At 50.4% G+C, this 22,551-nt stretch overlaps 2 protein-coding genes across 3 annotated transcripts; one reads left to right on the plus strand and one right to left on the minus strand.

Moving 5' to 3' along the window:
- Positions 1–3,032: 3,032 nt before the first annotated feature.
- SFN (stratifin) lies at positions 3,033–4,397 on the plus strand. The gene has a single exon (XM_060017078.1). It carries the CDS (start codon positions 3,139–3,141, stop codon positions 3,883–3,885), a length of 747 nt encoding a protein of 248 aa, XP_059873061.1. The 5' UTR covers positions 3,033–3,138; the 3' UTR covers positions 3,886–4,397.
- A 4,930-nt stretch (positions 4,398–9,327) lies between these two features.
- GPN2 (GPN-loop GTPase 2) lies at positions 9,328–22,530 on the minus strand. Of its 2 annotated transcripts, none has more exons than XM_060017082.1 (5): positions 21,857–22,530; positions 21,050–21,206; positions 18,157–18,317; positions 13,504–13,634; positions 9,328–12,024 (listed from the first exon to the last, which is right to left on the minus strand). In XM_060017082.1, the coding sequence occupies exons 1-5, from the start codon at positions 22,196–22,198 to the stop codon at positions 11,952–11,954; spliced, it is 864 nt and encodes a 287-aa protein (XP_059873065.1). In that variant the 5' UTR covers positions 22,199–22,530; the 3' UTR covers positions 9,328–11,951. The 2 variants fall into 2 exon arrangements, with proteins under 2 accessions (XP_059873065.1, XP_059873064.1); XM_060017081.1 differs by having other exon boundaries at positions 21,788–22,530.
- Between the last annotated feature and the right edge of the window lie 21 nt (positions 22,531–22,551).

Here is a 22,551-nt window from a genome sequence, read left to right on the forward strand (position 1 = left end):
GGGAGGGTGGGGAGGTAGCAGGCAGGATGAGGAAAGCCCCTTTGGGCTGCAGCCCCCGCTTCTGTCCTGCTGACTCAGGTGGCTGACAGTGGAACTCCGTGCCCTGCCAGGGCCTGCTGCCTCCTGCCTGCCTGGGCTCCTGGACTTGGGAAGGGGAGGCCTGGAGGCAAAGGGAGGTGCCTGAGACAGGAACTGAGTCAGGACCGACAGGCCAGAGCGGGCAGGAGGTGTTAGGTAGCCTGGCCTGCTCATCACTGTGCTGAGGGCATAGAGCTTGTGGTGTGAACCATCAGGTCTCCTGGCTTGAGTGGTAGGAAGAGCATGCTTCCTCCCTTGCGACAGAAGCATCTCCAAAATTCCTAGGCCTATCAGGCCCTGCCCTCCAGGTTTCTAGTGTTCTGGGATCTCCTGCTTTCCCCCAGGACTTGGGAAAGCCTGAGCTGGATGACTAATACGAAGGAAGGTCCTTGAGGGCCCAGCGCCTGCGCAGGCCAGAGGAATGTCTGGGCTGGAGAGCGAGGAGGCAGTGCTGAGCGAGTGCATCTGACCATTCATTCGTCTTCTCTGCAGCTGGGCAGGGTCTGGCCTTCGGCTGAGGCCTGGTTTGAGGTCCTTCCTTATTTCATAGAAACCAGCTCCATATTAGTGCTTTGAGTGTGTATGTTTATAATAATAAACATTATTATGTGGATTTTTTTTCACACAATGTTAATAGTTACCATCCACTCTACTAAGTGCTTTCCTCACAACAAGCCCCGTTTTATACTTAGGAGAACTAAGGCTCACAGAGGTTGTCACTTAGACAAAGCCACAGCAGCTTGTGAGAACTGAACCCAGGCAGTCTGATTCCAAAGATACTAGGCTATTCTGTCTGTCATAGAAAAATAATACACATTCACCATTGGTAACCTGAAGATACTAGGAAAATCAAAAGAAAAAAAACCCACTTAGACTCCTACTACCTTAAGATATACTCTGTAAATTGGTACTTCAGTGTATTTTGTTTCTAGCGTTTTCCGTGTCAGTGATCTAAGCAAAGCCTTCGGGATGGCAAGCCTAAAATCCCTTCTGCTTCCTTGGCAGATCTCATCTTTGGGCCTCCGAGTTCTGGCCTCAGAGTCCCTCCAGGAGGGGAGGGTGGGTATTCAGACACCAAGAGGAACTGGGGACGGACAGGCCTGTGAAATAGTCCTGGTTCAAGGATTAAACTGGTTGGATCCCAGAGAGAGGAGCCCCACCCCTGAGTCGCATCTGAGCTTTGGCTAGGGGTGGAGCAGATAAGCAGGAACACACCCTCATAGGTGCAATGCCAACACCTTTAGGTGAAATTCTTGGCTGACACAAAGATAGCACCTCAGTGAACAGGGACAGAAGATTGGCAACAGAGCAGTCTCCATCTCTGAGGCCTCTGCCAGGGGTCAGGGGTGGGGCCATGGTCAACGGGAAGGGGCAGGGAAACTTCTGAGAGGCAGGCTGGGGAAGGCAGCACTCAGCTAGGACTGCTGCCCCGTAAAACAAAATGGCCTGTGTGTGGGCTTCCCTGGTGGTGCAGTGGTTGAGAATCTGCCTGCTAATGCAGGGGACACGGGTTCGAGCCCTGGTCTGGGAAGATCCCACATGCCGCGGAGCAACTAGGCCCGTGAGCCACAACTACTGAGCCTGCGTGTCTGGAGCCTGTGCTCCACAACAAGAGAGGCCGCGATAGTGAGAGGCCCACGCACCGCGATGAAGAGTGGCCCCCGCTTGCCACAACTAGAGAAAGCCCTCGCACAGAAATGAAGACCCAACACAGCCAAAAATAAATAAATAAATAAATAAAATAAAAAATAGAATACATAAAAAGCCAAGCATTTAAAGCCCTTTTAAAAAAAAAATGGCCTGTGTGACAGCCACCTCCTTTTTTTCAGTCCTGTCTCTCTCCCCGGTTACTAGCACCCCACCCTGGGGAAGCAAACTGGGCAGAGTACCCAGGTGGCCTGCTTCCCAGCCTCTGACAGAAGGCGGGCTGAGTCAGGCACGAAAGTGGGATAGTCAGTGAGCTGGGTCCCCACCCTCTGTGAGCCCCACTGATGCATGATGGCAGGTGGCTTGGAGGGGCGAGGTGACCTGGTGTGGAGAGCCAGAGGGTAAGTGCTCAGACAAGTGGCAACAGGCCACCAACTTGAAAGGGAAAATTGTGCTGTGATGGGGAATGTATCCAAAAACCTACTGGGTGACTGATTACAAAGGCTGGGCTGAAGCGTCAGAAGCCGATCGTTAAACACCTCATTAAGTGGCACCCTGAATGCTGCTGCTTGTGCATTTTGGGAGCTCAGAGGGGACAGGACCCTGAGGGGGAGTGAGGAGTGGGGGATGGAACCATTTCAGGTAGACTCTGGAAGAAGCCTGCATCTTACTTCTAAATACAGCCTGGAGCTCACAAGTCAGAAGCCTTGATGGGAGAGAAGCCAAAGCTGTGTGACCCTGAGCAAATCTCATCCCTCTCTGAGCCTTAGTATTCCCATCTCTGCAGTGGGAGTAGTAGTCACAGTCCTGCCCATTTTGCAGAGACACAGCAGATACTATATAGATCACGGGTATGAAGGTGCTTGGGAAACTACAGCCCTACCTAAACAATGAGTTATCTCACCTGAACCAATGGGGGAAATGTACCTGGCAGGATCAGGAACCCCATCCTCCTGCACCTGGCTTCATGGGCTCTGCCTAGGCCCACAGCGGTCAGGTAGCTGAAGCCATCCTCAGCCCCTGGAAGGACACGGTGAAGGAGGATCTGATTCGAGAAACTGGGGCAGCTACCTCATGTGGCAATGTAATGGAAACCCTGAACAAGAGGGGGCAGCCTGGAGGCTGGAGAGGTGTCGGTGCAGGTGTGGCCAACGCCCAGATTTCTCCTGCTGACTGTCCCAATGACTCACCCCACATCCCAGCCCTTTCACCTTTAAGGAAGAGCCGGAAAGGGTGTGGTGGGGAAGAGGAGAGGAGGCAGGTCTGGGGCCCCAGTCCCGCCCTCTGCCCCTCCCCACCCTGCTGTGGGCCTGGCCTTCCAGCCAAAAGGCAGGCCGAGAGCAGAAGAGGCACAGAACCCGGCATCTGTTCCGAGGCAGCCAGTTAGCCTGCCGCCTGTCTGTCCCCAGAGCCATGGAGAGAGCCAGCCTCATCCAGAAGTCCAAGTTGGCCGAGCAGGCTGAACGCTATGAGGACATGGCAGCCTTCATGAAGAGCGCCGTGGAAAAGGGTGAGGAGCTAACCTGCGAAGAGCGCAACCTGCTCTCAGTGGCCTACAAGAATGTGGTGGGTGGCCAGCGGGCCGCGTGGAGAGTCCTGACCAGTATCGAGCAGAAGGGCAACGAGGAGGGCTCAGAAGAGAAGGGCCCGGAGGTGCGAGAGTACCGGGAGAAGGTGGAGACAGAGCTCCGGGGCGTATGCAACACGGTGTTGGGCTTGCTGGACAGCCATCTCATCAAGGAGGCCGGTGACGCCGAAAGTCGGGTCTTCTACCTGAAAATGAAGGGCGACTACTACCGGTACCTGGCTGAGGTGGCCACCGGTGATGACAAGAAGCGCATCATTGACTCAGCCCGCTCAGCCTACCAGGATGCCATGGACATCAGCAAGAAGGAGATGCCGCCCACCAACCCCATCCGCTTGGGCCTGGCCCTGAACTTTTCCGTCTTCCACTATGAGATCGCCAACAGCCCCGAGGCGGCCATCTCGCTGGCCAAGACCACCTTCGACGAAGCCATGGCTGACCTGCACACCCTCAGCGAGGACTCCTACAAAGACAGCACCCTCATCATGCAGCTGCTGCGGGACAACCTGACGCTGTGGACGGCCGACAACGCCGGGGAAGAGGGGTGCGAGGCTCCCGAGGAGCCCCAGAGCTGAGCCGTGCCCGCTGCCCTCCCTGCCCTGCCCGCTCGTCCCCCACTCCTGGCAGAGAGGACTTGTACGGGGTGGGAGGCCCAACCCTTCTCCCCAAATGCTCTGCCCCAGCTCAGAAATGCTCCACAGAGAGGAACCAGCAGAGCTGAGGCCGCCTGGAGCCAGAGGATTCCATGCTTCCTGCAGCTTTCAGGTGCTCCTGGCCACTGGTCATTCCACCCAGCCCTGCTCTCTGCACCTCCGCCGCCCCCCGACCCCACCCCTGAACCTGGCCACTTCCTCCCCACCCCGCCCCCCTCCTGCCCCTGCTGCCTCTGGATCTTAGGAATTGAGGAGTATCCCACCTTTGTGGCTGAGAACTCAATTGTGTGGCAGAGGCTGGAGATGAGAGAGAGAGAGAGAGAGAGAGAGAGAGAGAGAGTGTGCATGCAGCGAGCAAGACCAAGGAAGCGAGCGAAAGCATGTCTGCTGGGTGTGACCATGTTTCCTCTCAATAAAGCTCCCCTGTGACACTCCTCCTGTCTTTTCCAGTTATTGCAGAGGGACGAGACAGGGTTTGGTGTATGAGTTACAGAGACCCTCCCATGGGGATGGCTCAGTGACCCGCAGACAAGACTCTGGAGCCAGTGACTCCAGGAGAGAGGCTGGGGGTCCAGCTCTCTCCATCAGGGTCTGGTCTGGTCCCCCGAAACTGGTCCTCCCGAGAGGGTCAGGTGAGTGCAAAGACGGCTTGGAGGCTTCTCTGCAGGGGCCGCGGGGCGGGAGGCTTAAGAGCTCAGGTCTGAGGGGACAGGAAACCAGTGCAGTCTCAGGTGTGAGGTCCGAGGACAGCGCCGGAGGGGTACGCTGCAGTGAGCGGCTCTGGGCGCCTGAGATCTGAAAGCGGGAAAGAGTCATTATATCTGAGCGGAGGGGAGTACGGCCTGGGGCAGGGGTATGACGCCGCCTTTTTAAAAGTCTGGCCCAGGTCTGAGAAGACGGCCCTCCAGCTTTCGGAGATGAGGACAAAAATGAAACGGGCTGACGACGAGGAGACTCAAGTTGAGTGGGAAGGGCCGCGAGGAGCGCGTCCTGCCTTGGTCGGCGGAGCCCTACGCCTCCACGCCTCCCCCAGCCCGCCCCCCCCAACCCCGGCTCCCAGCTGCAACACGCCTACGTATGCGGCCTCCCAGCGCGGCCAGGCCTTCACAGCCCGAGGCTGGAGGCGGGCCCGAGACCGATGTCATCCAATCACGGGAGGGAGACACTCAGGGTACCGCCCCAGGGGCCCGACTGACCAATAGGAGAATGAGCGGCGGACTGCGCGCATTGCGTCTTCCCTCCGCCCATCCGGCCCCGCAGGCGCCGAGACGGGCTGCGCCACTGAGGGGCCCCCGCCCCCCGCCAGGTGCCAGAGGCGACGCTCTCCCGGTTTCGCTCGGACGAGTTGCCACCCGCCCTACCCGAGAGCTCGGCATCCTCAGAGCAGCGGGACAGGGCGGGGTCGTGCGGAAAGTAGTCCCTGCCCTCTGAGTCATTTGATCTACCGGCGGTGCCTGAGCCTGGCCGGGCAGGCAGGGTCGGCTAGGAAAAGGCCCCCAAGGTGTCCCCATCACACTCCGGAGCCCAGGCAGCACTGAACTGGTAACCAGGAGGCTTGGAAGTGTCCCTGACTGGCTTGGAAAAGCCATTATGCCTCCCTGGGCCTCAGTTTCCCCTTCTGTATCATAAGGGGCTAGGACTAAAGGCTTTATAACGAAAAAATGTGAAGTTAAAACTGCCTGGGTTTGACTCCCAGCCTGCCTTGGCCAAGGCTTTTCACCATGCTTACCTTCTGTCCTCATTTGTGAACTGGGGATTAAAAAATAGTACCTTCCTCTTAAAGTTGCTGTGAAGTTTGAGCAAATACATGCATGTAAAGTAGCCCATAGTACATATTCAATACATGCTGCGCATTATTAATCCTTACAGCATCAACAGTCTAGGACTTATCCAGCATTTCTGTGCCAAAAGCAGGATAATCAGGCCCAGTACTGAGGCACAGCTTTACTGCCAAATATGACCTACATGATCACTGGGCCTCCTGAGAATACTGGCCTGACATCAAGTGGTCACTCCTCCACCTGACATTATTGGGGAAACTCAGTCCAGCCTCATCAGGTTCCCCAGAGTCCAAGTTTGGTCACACCCATGGGACTCAAAGGGCTCTTATCAGAGCTACTAATTCTACAGGGGAAGCTGGCAGGACCACTCTGATGCTTTCTGGGTCCCTCGTTTTCACCTCTCTTTTCCCAGAACGGTGTTGGGTTTTAAGGTTCCAAACCAGTCAGAGACTCTGGGAGAGGGCAAGTGACTTACCCTCAGCTCTGGAAGTGACCTGGTTTCTCTAACCGGACAGGTCTGGTGACTTCCTCTTAATGGGTAGGTCCTGAGAAAGGAAATTCTTTCTTTTCTCTCAGCATTTGACTTTTGCCTACTTCCTCTACACCGCTCATGGTTGCCCTCTATGGGGAAAGAAATGAGCTACCCTAAGGTAGCATGTTGGTGTTGACAGATTTTAAAAGCAGATGCTATGGATTGGAATATCACCAAATCAGACAGCTAGCTGTGAGCTGGCTTAGGCACCAGCTTCTGAACTGGGTCCCAGACTTTTCTATCTAAAGCTTTCTTAATGTTACCCAGGGTGGGGTCTCAGTGAGCATTTCTTGTCATCTTTTCCTGGCCTAAATTTGACATTTAAAATTTTTCAGTCCTACGCAACATTGTAAATCAACTATACTTAAATAAAATTTAAAAAAAATTTTTTTTTCAGTCCAACTGCTAATGTATATGGAATTTCTCTTGGGGTGATGAAATGTTCTGGATTTAAATAGCGGTTATAGTCGCACAACTTTGTGAATATATGAAAAAACACTGAACTGTAAACTCTATAATGAATTTTATGATATGTGAATTGTATCTCAATTAAAAAAAATCAGTCCCAGAGGGCAAAGTTGGTAAGATTGACAAGTTCTGCTGGAAACTTCGTGGTGGCCACTCTTTCCAGTTGTCCTCTCCACTTGAGCACTTTCTTTTTTTTTTTTTTTTTTCCCCCCGGTACGCGGGCCTCTCACCGTTGCGGCCCCTCCCGCACAGGCTCAGCGGCCATGGCTCACGGGCCCAGCCGCTCCACGGCATGTGGGATCCTCCCAGACCAGGGCACAAACCCGTGTCCCCTGCATCGGCAGGTGGACTCTCAACCACTGCGCCACCAGGGAAGCCCCAAGCACTTTCTTGTAAACTTTTCCAAATTTCAAAGCCATCTTCAGGTCAAAACACGACTAGCCACCATCCCTTTCCCTTTAACACATACAGAGCTTTGGGTACACTATCTAGTCCGCCAAATTCTTTCACTTATATAAACACATTTATTCAGTCATGATTTCATACCTACTTGATTCTACCTCTAGGTTTGCAACTATGTCCTGGGTTTATTTTTTATCTCCCCAGAGAGCTCCCTAAAAATGGTAACTTTGTCCCATTATTCCTCCTTCCCACAGCATCTCCAGCACACTTTTGTGTGCAGGAAGGAGCTCAAAACTTAGTTTTAAAACTGTCCCTCCAAATGCCTGGAAACCAGGTTAGTGCCAGGTCCTCTACTGTGGAAAATGGAAATATAGCTAGTTCTGGGATAAAGCAAAGCTTTCTAGATAGAAATCGGGCTCACAAAGAGTCAAGTAACCACAGTCCCATCCTTTCTGCACTGCCAGGTTATCCCCTAGGAAACAGAGGCCCAGGGCTTACAAAGATTTTCCTCTCCTAAGAATTTGAGTTGTATGGGGAAAGTCTGCAACCTAAAATTCTCTAAAGAAGGTATCTACTCTTCTCTCTTACATGCAGTTACTTCAGAGAGCAAAGTCCAAATTGGCTCTGTAGATCCACAGAAGTAGGTGATGGAAAGCAAGGCATTGGGGTTAAGGTTCCTTCTCAGAACTAACCGGGCACCCTAGGCCAAGGCATTGGGGTCAGGCAGGCCACTGTGTCTCCTTCCAGAAAGGCAGAAAGGCACGATATTCCTACACACCAACACACACACACACACACACACACACACACACAATGTCCAAGTGTCCAGTGCCTTTTTGGGAAAACCTGATTTCAGATGACACACACACACACACACACACACACACACAATGTCCAAGTGTCCAGTGCCTTTTTGGGAAAACCTGATTTCAGATGCTTGCAACAAGATTGCTCGTCTGACCAAAAGTGCCCCCCTCCTGCTTCTTCCTAAAGAACAGAACACAGTAATAAGAGCATGTGGCATGACTGCTATGTGCCAGGCAGTTTCATACCTTATTCCTCACAGCAACACATATTATCATCTTTGTTTTGCTTCTGAAGAGACTAAGGCTCAGAGCCACTTTGACACCTGGGCTTCTGGGGCTATGGGAAGTTGGCTCCCTGGCTGGACATGGAGGACACAGTGGGTTGGAAATGAGGCATATGGCTCTCCCCTACCCTCAGCAAGCCTGATGCCACTGAGGTCTGTGTAATCTGAGACTCTTCCTTCCAAAGGGGACAGGAAGAGGAGGTGAGCAGCCCAGATGAGGCTGGGTAAGGGCTCAACAACCAGGGACAAGAGAGAGGAAAAGGGGGAGGAGGGGAGCTACTCAGCTTGATAGAGAATTTCCCTCCAGGATTTTGAGGTAGTTGGGCCTCCCAGCTTCTTTCAAAAACGGGGTGGGCCTTAGTAGTGTTGGGAAGTCACTCCCCTGCCTCTCTCAGGAGCCTTGAGAAAGGACAGAGAATCTCTCAGATCCTAACGGGATCCTCATCTTCCCACAGACCCTAATGGGATCAGGCTTCCTATTCTCAGCCAGCTGTGGGTGAGCGTTTTGCTACTTCAGAAACAGCTGAGGGCAGACTGTCTGTGCTTCAGCTCTGTGGGCTTTAGGGTGTCACCCTCACTCCTAAGCCTCTTTGTCTGGGCTGGAAGCCTTTCCAATTAGCTGTGGTCACTGATAGGTTCCAAACACTATCTTCCAGTTGTTGGAAGTCCCCAATTCAGAGCCAAGATATGCATAGTATAGCCCAGTGTCAGTGGTTAGCAGAGAAGACCAAGAAGGTCCCTTGGAAAGCATTCAGGGATGGTTTCCTCCCTCCGGAAGTTCACGATTGCCAAGTGAGGTCGGGGGTGAGAAGAGCACTTCCAGACAGTGCCTGTGAGTTGTAAAGTGGCACTTTTCTGGGAGGCATTTTGGCAATATGAATCCAGAACCTAGAAAACATCAGCTATTTTATTTCTAGGACTTTATCATAAGTTAAAAGTCAGAGAGTCAGAGTGGCATGGACATATATACACGACCAAACGTAAAATAGATAGCTAGGGGGAAGCAGCCGCATAGCACAGGGAGGTGAGCTCGGTGCTTTGTGACCACCTAGAGGGGTGGGATAGGGAGGGTGGGAGGGAGACGCAAGAGGGAGGAGATATGGGAACATATGTATATGTATAACTGATTCACTTTGTTATAAAGCAGAAACTAACGCACCATTGTAAAGCAATTATACTCCAATAAAGATGTTAAAAAAAAAAAGTCAGAGAGTCAGACAAAGATGTTAATCACAGCACTATTTACAATAGCAAAAAAATTGCTAACAATTTAAAGGCTAAGCATGGGAGTCTGGATAAACAATGTTATAGCCATACTCCAGAATATTATCATGGAGACATTAAAAAGGTCCTTAGAGTTTTAGTTACATGAAATAATGTTAACTGAAAAAAGCAGGTTACAAAGCATTAACAATATATCCCACGTATATAAATGCTATAGCTATCCCTCTGAACGCATAGAAAAATAAGACTTGAAATAAAAAACACAAAATATACATTTGAATAGAAAATTTATTATAAATATTTAAAAATTATTTATCTGTGGTGGGATCATGGGTGACTTATTTTCATTTTCCAAGCTTTTCACTTTTCTATCAGGAAAAAAAGAAATCTTAAGGACAGTCGTCATATGCTGACAAATCGAGGATGGTCTTTCTCTTACCCTACACACTTCATGCTGAACAGACCTCACCTGGAACCCAGACACCTCTGCTTTTCTGCACTGTGCTATCCCCTCCCAATCATGACAGGGGGGATAGAAAATCACGTTGCTATCAGTGGGAAGTGGACAGAGCTCCATTTACTAGAGGAGAAAACACCCTTGTTGTCACACCAAGGCCTGAAAATAAAGTTTGGAATTTGTCCATCCTTCTTCACTTGATGGCTGCAGAGAATAAATGCTCAGGGTGCTTGCATATGAGGCCATAAAGTTCTAAATGATGCTTCCTTCCAGCTGGTGTGCTTTGGTGATAGCTGGGGCCTCCAGGATGGGGTAAGCATCAAAACCCATGACCACAGCTACTGGTATTACTTTCAAAAACACAGCACCCACCCTCATGCCCTAACTGATGAGGGATCTGTCCAGCAGCCTGGGTGTCATTATTCCTGGGCTCCAGGCCCCATAGACTCACAGCCAGCCCCAGGCAGTGCCTCCTGGCCTCAGTTTCCCTGGCTTGCACTGTTGACACTCCCCACCGTGTACAGTGTCAATAGGGATGAGGTGCTTTGAACTCCTTAGATGAGAGTCGGGGGAAGGAGCACCCAGTTATCATCCCCTGTCCCGCCAGGCGTGGGAGTGGGGGTCGGCTGCTTTCACACTGTTCCAGCCCGAGGGGCCTCCTCACAGCCCCTAACTCTTCTGCCTTCTGCTCTGGTGACCAAATGTGAGAAGCAAAGCCCGGTCACCCCCATCTCAATGCTGCTTCAGAACAGTTTTCCTAAATTGAATTCTCCAACTGTCCGAACCACCAGTCATCTATCTTCCCCCTGATTTACGATTCAGTTAATACCCTACAGGTGTCTAAATTCTTTCTCCTGATTGGTTATAAACCCTGTGGGAGGAGGGCCCTGACTTTTCACCATTAAGTATTCAGCAAAGTGAGCTATGAGAGAGACAGGCTGACTGAAGTTCAAACTCCTCATCTTTCTGTTTCCTCACAGTAAAGTGGGGCTTAGTACTACTCCCCATCTTGTCTATGTCCCTAGGAGCTGCTGTGAAAGCCACATGAGGACTGTGTGTGTGGAAGCTCTTTGTGAAATGCTAAGCCCTTCCCATGTATTAACAGCACTGAGTGTCTGCAAATAAGACTACTGGCACGACAGCCATCTGTCCCCTTCTGCCTCCAGGCTACAGCCGGAAAAAAAAAAAAAATTAAAATTAAAAAATAAGCCTGGGATGCTACCTACTGGTTGAAAATGTGAATTGCATCCAACCAGTTGCAAGAAGAGCAAAGGAAGCAAACACCAGTATTTCCAACTTCAAGCCGGCTTGACTTTCCCCACAGCCCTCATGATACGATTATATACTGGTATTTTCCTTTAAGCAACTCATTTTGTATAAATAATTTCATTTTAAAGTCAACTTTTAATCACTAATATAAATGGAAAACTAGTTAACACTTAACCTCAAAAAACAATAAAACCATGACATAAAGACAATGAAAATAAAACGTTACAAGATCTGCTAGGAGTGTTGTCTGTGAGACCTCAAGTTTGAGGTTCACTGTTAAAACTGAAGATTAACCAAAGAGCATAACTGAGGACTGAGAGTCAACCCTCTAGTATGATCCCGTGCTTTGGGGGAAACACTGCCCTGTAGTAGGAAGAAATAGGACTCTTCTGAGGAGAGGGGACATTCCCATATTCCCAACTCACTCGGCCTGGATGATTGAAGAAAGTTTGGAAGCCACAAAAAGTAGAAGATAAACTCTTGCATTGTAGCACATTCCGTCACAGCCCGAGTGGGACCAGTGCTGAATCCCTGGTGGCAGCGCCAGAGTTCATGAGGCTGTGACTGGTGCTCTGCTTGGCTACATGTGTGGCTTTTGGCCAGAAGTCCTCTGCAAGGCTGAGTATGCCCTCGCCAGTCTCCCAGCTCTGGCTGGGAGGGCTGCCCTTGGATCTGCAGGCCACTGAGCTGTCCGCTGCTCACTGGGAGCTGCCACTCTCCCCAGCGCTGGGTCGTGTGTCTTGTTCTCCAGAGCTCAGCTTGCTGCTATAGCTGCATGGCCTCCTGCTCCACTGACTGCTCTGAGGGCGCCAGGTACTTCTCCTGCAGGCCCAGGGTGCTGATGGAGGGCTCGTCAAGGCTGATAGCATAGGCAAGGATGGAGAACTGGTCTGGGTAGGATCTGACCTCTGTGATGTGTGCCCTCTAGCTGCGTCTGGAGGTTCCTCCCATCCCACTCCCTTCCTCATAATTAGAGCTTCAGGCAACAGGGAACAACTGGGTCTGAGAAGTCCCTCCAAGTAACCAGACCCAAATGCTCCTCTATTTGCCTCTTGCCCACACTGCAGAGAAGCAGAGAAGCAGAGAGCACTAACCCTCCAGCTCTGTGTTGTGGCACGTGCTCTGGAGCCAGGCTGTGGGGTTAAACCCTGATTTTGCCACTTGTTTTTCTCATCTGTAATACAGAGCTGTGAGGAACTCTGTCAAATGAGACAACGAATATAAAGCGCCAGCATGGCAACCGGCACACGGCAGGTGCTCAGCAAATGACTTCTCTGCTTCAGCTAGAGGAGGGAACTCAGGGAGCTCAAAGAAAGCAACAACTTTCTGCTTGGGCTATAGGGTGCCTTCTAGCTCTCTCTGGAATAGCAGGAAAGTGGGGCAGGAAGGACATCAATCAGAGTCACACAGGAAAAGACCACGACACTGCCCATGGAGCTGTGTGAGGCTGGCCGACCTGAGGCCTGGGTCTGGGGTCTGACTATGGCTAGGTTGGCCACCATGGCTCTTATACTAGAGGACTCCGGCGTCAGAACTTGAGATTCTACAACCAGGGAGACTGAAGTTCCAATACATCCCATGGCCCCCTCAAACACAGCACAGCTGCCAGTTCCCATCCCTGCCACCCACGTGACAAACCTGCCCTCTCCTCTTCCTTTTCTTGCCTCAGTGACTACAACCACCCCCTACCAGACTAAACCAGAAACCTGGGAGTCTAACTTCTGCTCCACCTCCTTCTATCCCATAACCACCTGGTCACGAGCTCTAGCTATGTCTCCTTCACATTTTTCCAGTCCACACCCTTTCTGCTATTGTCACTACTAATGTTGCATCCCATCTCACCTGGAGACTGTAAAGACTCTCCTGCTCCCAATCACATCCCTTAAATGCATTTTCCACACTTGGAGGTGCTTTTCAAGAATGTACATCTGATTGCGTCACGCTCCGCTCAACAATAGTATGCTGGTTCCCACTGGCCACCCACGGCCTAAGTCCACACTCCTCCATCGCCTACCTCCCCTTCCCACTGCATCTCCCTTTCCCCTTCACACTCAAGACACCAGGCAAACCGAATCCCTTGCATCTCTCCGAAGTGACCAGTGCTCTCTCATATCTGGGCCTCTGTATTTGTTGCTCCTTCCGATCAACAGCCTCCCTTGTCCTCAGGTACAAACAACCCTGAAGCCTTCCAAGGGACCAGTTACCAGGGAGCCCACTGGTCAACATGAAATCAGTCATCTGCAAGGGCAGCCATGGCCATTCCTGAGCCCCTGGCCTCCCGCTCTTGGCTGTGGCGGAGGCTAGCGAGCAAGGATACGAGGAGAAGTGGAAGTCAGCTCCCACCGCGGCAGACATCACAGCCTCCAGGCTCCGCTGCTCCTGGACCCCAAAGCAGTAGCCATTGGCTTTATCCACAGCCTGCAGGACCCGCTGGATACTCTCCTTGTCCTGGGCAGGGAGGAGAGAAACAGCTCTGAGTGAAATAGGGGTATGTGGAATTGAGGTTGTACCAAACCGACTGCAGTCTCCAAACACCCCCCTTGATCTTGCCTCATGAAGCCTCTGTCCATGCAGCTCCCTTGGCCTGGAGTACTTCTACATGTGCCCAGAGGCCCGGCTACACCTCATCTTTCCTGACTACCAACCCACCCAAATTAGAACAGATAAGCCCCTCTACGCACACCCGCAGTCCCCTGGGTTTATCCCCACTGTAGCTATGATCCTTACCATCTTACTATTAGCAAGTTATTAACTCATCTGCCTCTCCTACTTGACTGTGCACCCCTTGAGGTCGGGAACTTGTTTGTCCAGGCATCCCCAGTGGCTGGCGCAGAACCTAACAGTAGGCACCCGATAAATATGCATGTAACTTATTTGTTCGTCCACATAAAAGTAGTAAGAATGGTCCCTACATCACATCATGGGAAAGAGAGATCAAAATAATGCATGTACAGTCCTCAGCACAATGCCTAGCACAGAAAGTCTTCAATAAGTGTAACTGTATGATTCATATTATAGGTTTCACCTCCTCGTTTTAGTGGAGAAAAGTGTGGCATTAAACAGAGAAGAGACAAGCTCCCTTAAGTTCACCCCCAGCAGAAAGGAATCTAACACGCACCTTCGTCTCCCAGGTTACCTTTGCAGGGTGCAAGGTGAGAGGCACAAGGGTTGGGTACTACTTTGCAAAGTCAACAGGCAGTTGCCCATCTTGAAGGAGGCTGAAAGACTTGTCCCTGGCCTTGGTCAAGTCCCTTGCTAATGACTTTCTGAACTCATCCTTTTTCACACTGAGGAGGGAACATGTGTAGAGAGAACCCAGCAAAACAACAGGGGGGCTTCCCTGGTGGCACAGTGGTTAAGAATCTGCCTGCCAATGCAGGGGACACGGGTTCAATCCCTGGTCCGGGAAGATTCCCACATGCCGTGGAGCAACTAAGCCCGTGCGCCACAACTACTGAGCCTGCGCTCTAGAGCCCGTGAGCCACAACTACTGAAGGCCGTGTGCCACAACTACTGAATCCCACATGCCTAGAGCTCGTGCTCCACAACGAAGAGTAGCCCGCAACTAAAGAATGCCCGTGTGCAGCAGCGAAGAGCCAACACAGCCAAAAACAAATAAATTAAAAAACAGAACAGATAGGGCCAAAATTTGGTCTACCCTCTTTACTGGAATCCTGCCCACCACTGGTCTCGAAACCAAGGAGACTGAATGATTGTTGGACCCAGGACAAAGACCATTGTTTGAGGCCTCAAAGCCTCCTGGACACGTAGCCTGGTGTGCTCCCAGGCACTGCAGAGCCAATAGCCAAGGGACGAGGCCTCTTAGTGCCCAGTACAGGCACACCTTGGAGATACTGTGGGTTGGGTTCCAGAGCACCAAGGTAAAGCACATTTCATGATAAAGTGAGTCACACGGATTTTTTGGTCTCCCAGTGCATATAAAAGTCATGTTTACACTATACTGTAGTCTATTAAGCATATAGTCAATAGCATTATGCCCCAAAAAACAATGTATGTACCTTAATTTAAAAGTACTTTATTGCTGGGACTTCCCTGGTGGCGCAGTGGTTAAGAATCCGCCTGCCAATGCAGGGGACATGGGTTCGAGCCCTGGTCCAGCAAGATCCCACATGCTGTGGAGCAACTAAGCCCGTGTGCCACAACTACTGAGCCTGCACTCTAGAGCCTGCGAGCCACAATTACTGAGCTTGTGAGCCACAACTACTGAGCCGGGGCGCCTAGAGCCCATGCTCCGCAACAAGAGAAGCCACTGCAGTGAGAATCCCGCGCACCGCAACGAAGAGTACCTCCCGCTTGCCACAGCCAGAGAAAGCCCGCGTGCAAAAAAAAGGACTTTATTGCTAAAAAATGTTGACCATCATCTGAGCCTTCGGTGAGTCGTAATCTTTTCGCTGGTTGAGGGTCTTGCCTCCGTGGTGATAGCTGCTGACTGATCAGGGTGGTGTTGCTGTGGTAATGTCTTAAAATAAGACAACAATGAAGTTTGCTCCATCAACTGACTCTTCCTTTTACGAACGACGTCTCTGTAGCATGCGATGCTGTTTGATAGCAGTTTACCCACAGTAGAACTTCTTTCAAAATTGGAGTCAATCCTCTCAAATCCTGCTGCTACTATTTCAACTAAGTTTACATAATATTCTAAATCCTTTGCTGCCATTTCAACATCCTTCACAGCATCTTCACCAGGAGTAGATTCCATCTCAAGAAACCACTTTCTTTGCTCATTCATAAGAAGCAACTCCTTATCCAAAAAGTTGTATTATGAGACTGCAGCAATTCAGTGTCTTTAGGCTTCACTTCTAATTCTAGTTCTCTTGCTATTTCCACCACATCTGCAGTTACTTCCTCCACTGAAGTCTTGAAGTCCTCAAAGTCATCCACGAGGGTTGGACGCAACTTCTTCCAAACTCCTGTTAATACTGATATTTTGACCCCTTCCCAAGAATCACGAATGTTCTTAATGGCATCTAGAATGGTGAATCCTTTCCAGAAGGTTTTCAATTTACTTCACCCAGATCCATGAGAGGAATCACTATCTATGGCAGCTACAGCCTTAAGAAATGTATTTCTTAAATACTAAGACTTGAAAGTCAAAATGACTCCTTGATCCACGGGCTGCAGAATGGGTGTTGTGTTGGCAGGCATGAAAACAACATCTCTATCACAGCTCTTAGATGACCAGGCGCATTGTCAATGAGCAGTAATATTTTGAAAAGAATCTTTTTTTCTGAGCAGCAGGTCTCAATAGTGGGCTTAAAATATTTAGTAAACTATGTTGTAAACAGATGTACTGTCATCCAGGCTTTGTTGTTCCATTTATAGAGCACAGGCAGAGTAAATTTCACAGAATTCTTAAGGGCCCTAGGATTTTCGGAATCGTAAATGAGCACTGGCTTCAACTTAAAGTCACCAGATGCATTAGCCCCTAAAAAGAGAGTCAGCCTATCCTTTGAAGCCTTGAAGCCAGGCACTGACTTCTCTCTAGCTATGAAAGTCCTAGATGGCATCTTTTTCCAGTATAAGGCTGTTTTGTCTACATTGAGAATCTGTTGTTTACTACAGCCACCTTTTTTTTGTGGCCACACCGGCCACTTGTGGGATCTTAGTGCCCCAACCAGGGATTGAACCCCAGGCCCTCAGCAGTGAGCGCAGAGTCCTAACCACTGGACCGCCAGGGAATTCCCAGTGTAGCCACCTTCATTAATGATCTTAGCTAGATCTTCTGGATAATTTGCTGCAGCTTCTACACCAGCACTTGCTGCTTCACCTTGCACTTTTATGCTATGGGGATGGCTTCTTTTCTTAAACCTCATCAACCAACCTCTGCTAGCTTCAAACTTTCTTCTGCAGCTTCCTCATGTCTTTCAGCCTTCATAGAACTGACGAGAGTTATGGCCTTGCTCTGAATTAGGCTTTGGCTTAAAGAAATGCTGTGGCTGGTTTGATGTATCCAGACCACTAAAACTTTCTCCATATCAGCAATAAGGCTGTTTTGCTTTCTTATCATTCCTGTGTTCACTGGAGTAGCACTTTTCATTTCCTTCAAGAACTCTTCCTTTGCATTCACACCTTGGTTAACTGTTTGGCACAAGAGGCCTAGCTTTTGGCCTATCTTGGCTTTTCAACATGCCTTCCTCACTAAGCTTAATCATTTCTAGCTTTTAAAGTGAGAGGCATGGGACTTCCCTGGCGGTCCAGTGGTTAAGACTCTGCTTCCACTGCATGGGGCATGGGTTCGACCCCTGGTTGGGGAACTAAAATCCAGCATGCTGCATGGCCAAAAAAAAAAAAAAAAAAAAAACAGTGAGAGATGTGAAGCTCTTCCTTTCACATGAACACTTAGAGTCCGTTGTAGGTTTAATTGGTCTAATTTCCACATTGTTGTGTTTTAGGGAGTGTTAGGGAATAAGGAGGCTGGTGGAGAGGGAGAGATGGGGGAACAGCCAGTCAGTGGAGCAGTCAAAACACACACATTTGTGGATTAAGTTCACCTTCTTTTTTTTTTCGGCCACGCCATGTGGCTTGCGGGATGTTAGTTCCCTAACCAGGAATCAAACCTGTGTCCTCAAAACAAAGAAAAAAAACCTGTGCCCTCAGCAGTGAAAGCACAGAGTCCTACCCACTGGACCGTCAGGGAATTCCCAAGTTCGCCGTCTTATATGGGTGCAGTCGATGGTGCCCCAGACAATTATAATAGTAACATCAAAGATCACTGATCATAGATCATCATAACAAATATAATAATAATGAAGAAGTTTGAAATATTGTGAAAATTATCAAAATGTAACACAGAGACATAAAGTGAGCAACTGCTGTTGGAACATGTACTTGGTTCAATGCAGGGTTGCCACAAGCCTATAACTGGTAAAAAAAAAAAAAAAAAAAAAAAAAAAGCAGTATCTGTGAAGCATGATAAAGCAAAGTACAATAAAATGAGGTGTGTTTGTACCTGGATGTTGAGAGGGATGAAGGAGACCAGGCTGTAGTCTTCGATGAGCTGCACCAGTTTCTCATTGAGCTGACGGTAGTGGCGGAAGAAAGGATCAGAAGCCAGGTGGTCAAGCAGGTAGGAGAGGTCCAGGACCTCTGTGTAGTAGTCCAGGTTGAAGGCTAAGAAGAGAAACTGGTTAGCACAGGGAACGACAGTCAATATCCTATGATAAACCATAATGGAAAAGAATATAAAAAAAGAATGTATATATATGTATAACTGAGTCACTCTGCTGTACAGCAGAACTTAATACAACATTGTATATCAACTATACTTTAATTAGAAAGAAAATAAAAAGAAGAGAAACTGGTGTTCAGGAGCTACTGGCATCAGGCTAAAGACTTGAGGACAGGGACCATTATTTTTTTCCTTCTTCCTTTGCCTTCATTCACTCACTCACTCACTCACTCATTCATTCATTCATTCAACAAACATTTGCTGAGGCAGTGAAATGAACTTACTGAGAAGAAAATACTTGATTTCACTTGTTGGCTCTGCCATTTACTAGCTCTATGGGCAGTTACCCACCTCATGGGGCTACTGTGAGGATTAAGGGCTATAAACCCCAGTGTCTGGTTCAGAGAAGTGCTTGATCAGTGGTAGTAAGGTAGAACATGTACCAATAATAGTGCTTGGCCCCTGCCTCAAAAAGCTCATAGCCAGGCAGAGCTCCCAGGACCTGGCACACTATCTAGTGCTCTATCTAGCAGGATGGCCTCTTAGGAAAATCACTTTCCCTTTCCAGGTCAGTTCCTTCTTAGTGTAAAATGAGAAGATTAGACTAGATGACTCAGAGGTCCCTGACTCAGTTCTATGAATACAAACTTTGCACTAAGAGAAGGAAAGTGGGCCTCTGCACTGTCCACTTCTGCCTGGAAGACTCAAGCAGCTGGGCTACTCAGTAGGTCTGTTCCAAAGTGAGCCGAGGGAATCAGGCTATTGGGATTGACTGACTCACTCCCTGATCTCTGCTTCCTGTGTTCTTATCAGCTCTAATTAGAAACCGACACCCCTGTGCCTGCAAGGAAGGAAGTGCTGGGCATTCCAACAAACTTCTTGGATTGCCTGACAGGTACGTTTCTCACTGAGAATGCAGAAACTGCAGCCAGGTACACTTGGTTTAAATTTTATCTCAGTTAAAAGGCTAGCTGAGTGACTGACCTTGGGCTATTCATGTAATGTCTCTGGGCCTCAATTGCCTGATCTGGTTTGTACCTCAGTCTCTTGTGAGGATGACTGGCAAGAGTCAGAGCTAGAAATGTAGAGGACCAGCATGTAGCCATCTGGGCTGCAGGCTGTGAAGGGGGAGACAGGCTTGGGAAGACACAAATCTGGACATAGATAAAATGGGGCTTTTTTATCCCCATCCTTCCATGTCCCAACTGGCAGCCAGTCACCCTCCCTGGACAAGGCCCTGACACTTCACTCTCCCTACAACCTCCCTCCTGCTCACTGCTGGTCATTTCAGCTATTCTTCTCTAGGTTCCTTTGTGGCTGAAGATGCTATTTAGGGAACTAATGCCCCAGTCAGCAGGGCACTAATTTTGCAGGAAAAAAATGTTGGCCATAGACCCCTAGGCAACGTCCCCCCCTCATGCCAGCCTACTTCTCTCTCAGTCTTTCCCACCTTGACAAATGGCACCTTTATCTGTCCACTGGTTCAGTCAGAAACCTGAGAGTCATCCTTAATTCCTCTGTCTCCACATCCAATCCACCAGCAAATCCTATTTCTTGAGTAAGTTTTGAATCTATCTACTTCTCTCCATTCCCACTACCACTGCCTGGGCTGCTGCAAACACCTCCTACAGGACCTCTGTTTTCATTCTTGCCCCTTTCAATTCACAAAGTAGCCAGAAGGGCCTTTTTAGTTCATGGTGTTCCCTTGCTTCATATTCATCAATGGCTTTCCTCTGTGTTTCAACAGTACAGGTTCTAGCCTCTGCCCACCTCTCTGACCTCGTTTCCTACCACCCTTCCCCTGGGCACTATCTCAGCTACCCTGGGCTCCCTTCACTCCCCACCCCCTTTTCCTTGAACACAAAAAGCTCTTTCCCGGGACTTCCCTGGTGGCGCAGTGGTTAAGAATCCGCCTGCCAATGCAGGGGGCGTGGGTTCGATCCCCGGTCCGGGAAGATCCCACATGCCGCAGAGCAACTAAGCCCGTGCGCCACAACTACTGAGCCTGTGCTCTAGAGCCGCGAGCCACAACTACTGAGCCCGCATGCTGCAACTACTGAAACCCGCGTGCCTAGAGCTTGTGCTCTGCAACAACAGAAGCCACCGCAATGAGGAGCCCGCGCACCACAACAAAGAATAGCCTCTGCTCGCCGCAACTAGAGAAAGCCCGTGCGCATCAAAGAAGACCCAACGCAGCCAAAAAAATAATTAAAAAAAAAATATTGTGGTTCAGGTGAAATGGCAAAGAACAACAACAACAACCCAGAAACAAACAACAAACAAAACTCTTTCCTTAAGGATTAGGGAAATAGGGACCCCTATTGGTCCCTCTGCCTAGGAACAGTTCTGCCTCGGCTGGCTCCTTCTCACTATTCTGGTCTCAGCTCAGATGGTACTGTTCACTCCCCTCACTCCCAACCACTCACTATCCCATCACTTTCTTCTAATTCCTTCATAATACATATCATCATCTGTAGCTCTCTTGTCCCCAAAACCCAGAACAGTATCTGGCACACAGTGCCACAAAATAAATATGCAGGGGTCAGACCTGACTGTGGCTACTATCATCAGGCCATGCATGGTCCCTGGAAGCAGCTTCCTTCAGCTGAGATCTCTGCTTCACTCCAGCCCAGCCGCTGCCCTACTTTTTGCCTGTCAGAACAGGATCTCTTACCCAGCTTCCCATAGTGTTCAATGAGGTCCATCTTGGAGAGGAGATTGACATGGGGCAGCTCCACATGCAGCATGGTGGCCAGGGAGGTACACAGTACCGAAATGAACTTGGCAGGGTCTGTGCAATAGTGAGAATCCACCAGGTGGACAGCAGTCAGCTGGGAGGGAAGGAAGAGACAGGGTGAGACTGGCCTGGGGAGGCAGGGAACATTAGGGCCTATGTCTCCCCCATCAGACTGGGGACTTCTGAGGGCAAAGGGAAAGTCTTCCCATTAGTTTTTTCCTGCTTCTGTTTCATTCTAATAGTCATAGTCATTTCCTTATTCCAGGAGATGTGGGGCATCTTTTCCTACAAGATGCCTTGCACTGAGCCTCCCAGTGGGCAACTGGTTCAATTCACACTGCACCTGACTCTATTCTTTCACTTTCTTTTGCCCACAAGTCACAACAACAATTACCATACCACTTTCCACATAACTACTTCCATACTCCCAATAATCCCAAATTGGGTACTGACACATCCATTTTACAGATGAGAAAACTGAGGTTGAGAGATAAACTGACTTGCCCAGGACCACACAGCGAGTCAGTGGCAGAGCCAGGATTCAAACTCACATCTGTTTTACTCCAAAGCGTCTCGGCCCCTACCTCGCTGTGGGACATGGGGGCGTGGCATCTGTTCTCCTCCCTGTCTCAGTTCCTCCATCTGCAAAATGGGCCTGCCCGTCCCCAGACGCACCCTGAGGTCCCACTGCGCCATCTGGGAGAAGATGCTGCGCAGGGCTCCGTGGTGCGTGCAGAGCTCCACCTGGCCAGGGCAGTCGAAGAGGAAGTAGTGGCCGCGGAGGGGGTCGAGCTTGGCACGCAACCAGTCCAGGTTGGCCTCCAGGTACTCCATGCAGTACAGCAGGCCGCCGTTGGGCCCCAGCTGCAGCGCGTCCATCACGTCGCCCAGCCCCACCAGCTCGCCCACGTCCACGGCGCACTCGTACGGCAGCCCCTCATTGGCCGGGTCCAGGTTCACCACCGCCACACGCCGGCCCAGCGCGCGCAGGAACTCACTCATGCCCAGGCAGTACGTGGTCTTCCCCGAGCCCGGAGGGCCAATAACCGCCTGCCCAAAGGCCGTGGTCGGAGCGGCCCCCGCCATGGGCAGCCGGCACACGGCCCCGTGCGGAGCAGGTAAGCTCGGCAGGGAAGCAGGGCGGGAGCCAAGCCGAAGACGAGAGCCGAGGGCAACGGGATCCCCGACGTGCACTTCGTCGGGGGCCGGCGGTGATGCCCGGGGGTCGCCTAAGGAGGAAGAGCAGGGACCCGCGCGATGTGAGACGACCAAATGGCCCGGTACTCACGGGACCAGCACCCGACTTCCGGACGACGTCGGAAACAGCAGGGCCGGGAGAGGAAGTCCCGCCCATACGGCGACGACACAGCTTGGCGCCGAAGGGCGCGGTGACGTCGGTGCGTGGGGCGGACGTGGGGGCCTGGGGGAGAGGGCGGTTA

This window comes from Delphinus delphis, chromosome 1 (genome assembly GCF_949987515.2).
Source record: "Delphinus delphis chromosome 1, mDelDel1.2, whole genome shotgun sequence".
Classification (NCBI taxonomy): Eukaryota; Metazoa; Chordata; class Mammalia; order Artiodactyla; family Delphinidae; genus Delphinus; species Delphinus delphis.